The sequence below is a fragment of the Eimeria necatrix genome, genomic scaffold, assembly GCF_000499385.1.
Source record: "Eimeria necatrix Houghton genomic scaffold, Enh_scaff40, whole genome shotgun sequence".
In the NCBI taxonomy this organism is placed as follows: domain Eukaryota; phylum Apicomplexa; class Conoidasida; order Eucoccidiorida; family Eimeriidae; genus Eimeria; species Eimeria necatrix.
The window spans coordinates 155,001-158,951 of NW_013654299.1; the positions used below are offsets into that span (position 1 = coordinate 155,001).

Genomic DNA, 3,951 nt, shown 5'->3' on the forward strand with positions numbered 1-3,951 from the left:
GCAGCAGCACAAAGAAAGAGAAACAGCGACAGCAAAAATGTTCCTGCTGCTTCTCCTGCTGCTGTTAGCTGCTGCTCCTCCAGCAGCCACAAGCCGCGGGCCTCAACCCTTGCTGCTGCTGCTGCTGCTGCTGCTGCTGCTGCTGCTGGGGGCGACGCGGAGACCTCAGTCAGGCGCAGCGCACTCCCGTAGCTGCTGCTGCTGCTGCTGCTGCTGCTGCTGCTGCTGCTGCTGGGGGCGTTGCAGAGGCGACGCAGCAGCTTCTCCTCTATATTTAAAGCTGCGTTGCCCAGCAGCAGCAAAGACCGGGCCACGCGCCGCAGCGCACGCCATATACGGTGCTGCTGCTGCTGCTGCTGCTGCTGCTGCTGCTGTTTGCTGCGCAGTGCTGCTGCTGCTTCTGCTGCTGCTGCTGCTGCGCCTGAGTCTCTCTCGAAACTCCTGTGCTGCAGCTGCAGTGCATGCACAGCCCCTCCAGGGGCCTGCTGCAGTTCGTGTCTATAAACTGTAAATTCTGCTGCTGCTGCTGCTGCTGCTGCTGCTGTTGCTGCTGTAGGTGCATCAGCAGCAGCTGCTGCAGCAGGGGGTGCAGCAACAGCATCTTCTGCTGCTGCAGCAGGAGCAGCAGCAGCAGCAAACGGCTCCCAGTCTAAAAGGTCTTCATATGTCTCGTGAGAAGAGAAGCAAGAATCAGACAACGGCTGCAGCGCAGCAGCAGCAGCAGCAGCAGCAGCAGAAGCTGCAGCAAAGTCTGGGGCCAGGGCAGCTTGCTGCATGCCTTGCTGCTGCTGCATGCCTTGCTGCTGCTGCATGCAACTTTGCTGCTGCTGCATGCAACTTTGCTGCTGCGAAAAGACATCAAATGGACTTTTTTGAATTTCAAAGTCGCAGCTGGAAAAAGGAAATGCTGCTGCTGCTGCTTCGGGTGTACGTACACCCGAAGCAGGCCACGGGCTCAGGGGGTCTGGCAAGGCCTCAGCGGTGGTCATAGTGGACCAGTGGTCCATGCTGCTGCTGCTGCTGCTGCTGCAGTTGCTGCTGCTGCTGCTGCTGCAGTTGCTGCTGCTGCTGCGCCTGAGCTGCCCGCCCTCGCAGTCCGCCTCCAGCTCCCAGAACTCCCAGGAGTCCTCGTCGGCAGCAGCAGCAGCAGCAGCTGCTGCTGCTGCTGCTGCTGCAGCAGGAGAGGAAGCAGCAGAGAAGGAGCTGCCGCTGCACGGGGACGCTGCTGCAGCAGCAGCAAGGGGAGCAGCAAAAGGGAAAGAAGAAAAGGACCTGCTGCAGGGGGCCCCCTGGGGGCCCCCCAGGGGGCTGGCGAGACAGCTGCTGCTGTGGGGGGCCCCCCGCTGGCGCTGCTCTGCAGCAGCAGCAGAACTGAAGAGCATTTTGGATTCCAAAGGACTTAATTTGAGATTTAATTTGAGTTTTAATTTTAAATTTAATTTAAAATTAATTTGAGATTTAATTCTCCAAAAGAACTGCAGAGAAAGGAGAAGACGCGGCGGCGGAGCTGTCAAGACACCCGAAAAGACGGCAGCAGCTGCGGCGGCGCCCGCGGGCGTCCGGCGCTGCCGCGTTAAATCATTTGGAGTTAATTAAAGCAATTTGGAGTTTATTTAAAACAAATAAACAAAAAAATTAAAATAAATAAACAAAAAAAGGATTGTTTTGCTTGTTTGGGGGCGGAGGCGCGCGGCGAGGCGCCGCGGCTGCCGCAATCGAGGAGGGGAGCCGGGGGGCGCGCCTCGGCGAGAAGAAGCGGAAAAAAACGGGAAAAGGAATTTAAATTGAATTTGGGAATTAAAAAGGGAAAATTAAATGCGAAAAGGCGAAAAGTTCGGCTCCAGAGGCCTCCGGAAAGGCGGAAACCGACTTGTTCAAGTCCGTGGCCAACGGGCATGCAGGACAGGTCGCAGCCCCAAAAGGGAGAAATTAATTCCGAAAAAAGGATCTGAAGGTGAAAAGAAATTAAATTGTTTTTGAATTTGCATTTAAATTCCTTTTTTCTTCTTTTTCCCCCTGAGCTGCTCGGATTTCGCCCGGCTGCGCGCGCGGAGTGCAGCGGCTGGAAAGTGCCGACGCGGGCCTTTTCTGCCGCGTTTTCGCGCGAAAAAGGTTTATTTCTGCAATTTAAATTAATTGGAGTTCTTTTTTTTCTTTTAAACTTCGCCGGGACTTCAAAGTGAAGAAGTTTCCGTCGCGGGAGGCGCGCGGTGTCGGGGTGTACGCGCAGACACCCGAAGTTGCGGCGCGCGCGGCGGCGCAGTTCGCCGGAAATCTGCGGATTAAAACCATTTTTTTCGATTTCTTTTGCAATTATTAGTTTCAAAATGATAAATGATGTGGATATTCCCGAGGAGGCGCAGAAAAAGCTCTCCAGATTCAGCTGCCTCCTCCACAATCTCGAAACCATGGAAATGCGAGTTGCTGCTCTCAAGAAAAAACTCAACACTCTCACCGACGCCAAGGAGGAGGCCGAGATTACCCTCGCAGACGACGACCTCTGGTTCCGCGTTGGTCAGCTGCTGCTGCTGCTGCTGCTGCTGCTGTTGCTGCTGCTGCTGCTGCTGCTGTTGTTGCTGCTGCTGTTGTTGCTGCTGCGGCTGCAGCAGCCATGTGTGCAGCGCCGGTGCCAGGCGAGTGCGGGCCTGCAGGCGATCAGCTGGGGAGCTGCTGCTGCTGCGACTACCCCTTGTGCTGCTGCTGCTGCTGCTGCTGCGGCTGCTGCTGCTGCTGCTGCTGCTGCTGCTGCTGCTTTTTGTTGCAGTTGAATGCATGCAATCATGAAGTGTGGTGGCTGCGTGGGAGTATCTTTGTTTGTTTGCTGCTGTTTTGTGGAGGAGTTTCTCCTTCAGCTGCTTGGCAGCTGGAGCAGCAGCAGCAGCAGCAGCAGCAGCTGCTGCTGCTGCTGCTGCTGCTGCTGCTTACATAAATCTGAGCTGCTGCTGGGTCTCTAGTGGTATATATCTGTTTATTATTTCAAATTTACAAATATTATTAAATGTTATTATTTGCATGCAAAGTATTTTATTTGTGGCACTTAATTAATAATATTTAACCGCTGCTGTTGCTGCTGCTGCTGTTGCTGCTGCTGCTGTTGCTGCTGCTGCTGCTGCTACGAGACGGGCTGGTTTGCTGCTGCCGCTGTCAGCCGGCTCGCTAGCTGCTGCTGCTGCTGCAGCAGGGCGTCTTTCGCTGCTGCTGCTGCAAGAAAGCCTCCTCCGCTGCTGCTGCTGCATTTGCTGCTGCTGCTGCTGCATTTGCTGCTGCTGCTGCTGCTGCTGCTGCTGCAGGAGAGTGTTACTTTTTGCGAGAAGCAGCAAGTGTTGAAGAGGCTTTGGAGGAAAACAAAAAAGAAATAAAAGAAGAAATGAAAAAGACAGAAGAAGAAATAAAAAAAAAATCCGAAGAAGCAGAAAAACTCAAAAAGGAACTCTACGCACAACTCGGAGACAAAGTTCGACTCGAACGCTAAACCCTAAACCCTAAACCCTAAACCCTAAACCCTAAACCCTAAGGGGAGGGAGGGGTGGCGGGGTGTTTTGGAAGGAGAAAACCCCTCAAGCTTTTGTTTTACTTTTACTTTTATTATTATTTTATTTTATTTACTATTATTTATTATTATTATTATTATTATTATTGTTAATTATTAGTATTATTATTATTATTATTTATTATTTATTATTATTTATTATTATTTTATTATTTTGTTTTTTTACTATTTTGTTATTTGCTTCGCTTTGCTGCGGGAGGAGGAGAGGCCCAAAGCAGCAGCAGCAGCACCGCAGCCAAACCCTAAACCCTAAACCCTAAACCCTAAACCCTCGAAGAAGAGCAGCTGCTTTGTGGCGGGCTGGAGAAAGACTGGCAGTCGCACTTCAGCTGCAGCTGCAGCAGCAACAGCAGCTGCAGCAGCAACAGCAGCTGCAGCAGCAACAGCAGCAAAAGTGGCTT

General features: G+C 52.4%; 1 protein-coding gene across 1 annotated transcript in view; it reads right to left on the reverse strand.

Moving 5' to 3' along the window:
- Positions 1-2,774, reverse strand: part of ENH_00051840 (hypothetical protein, conserved) — a gene marked incomplete at both ends in the record, with an annotated part of 4,895 nt that extends 2,121 nt beyond the window's left edge. The window contains 2 exons of the mRNA XM_013581341.1: positions 1-1,354; positions 2,456-2,774. The exon at positions 1-1,354 is cut by the window's left edge and continues 104 nt beyond it. Of these exons, the coding sequence (XP_013436795.1) occupies positions 1-1,354; positions 2,456-2,774 (1,673 nt within the window). The remainder of the gene's footprint in view (positions 1,355-2,455) is intronic.
- Between the last annotated feature and the right edge of the window lie 1,177 nt (positions 2,775-3,951).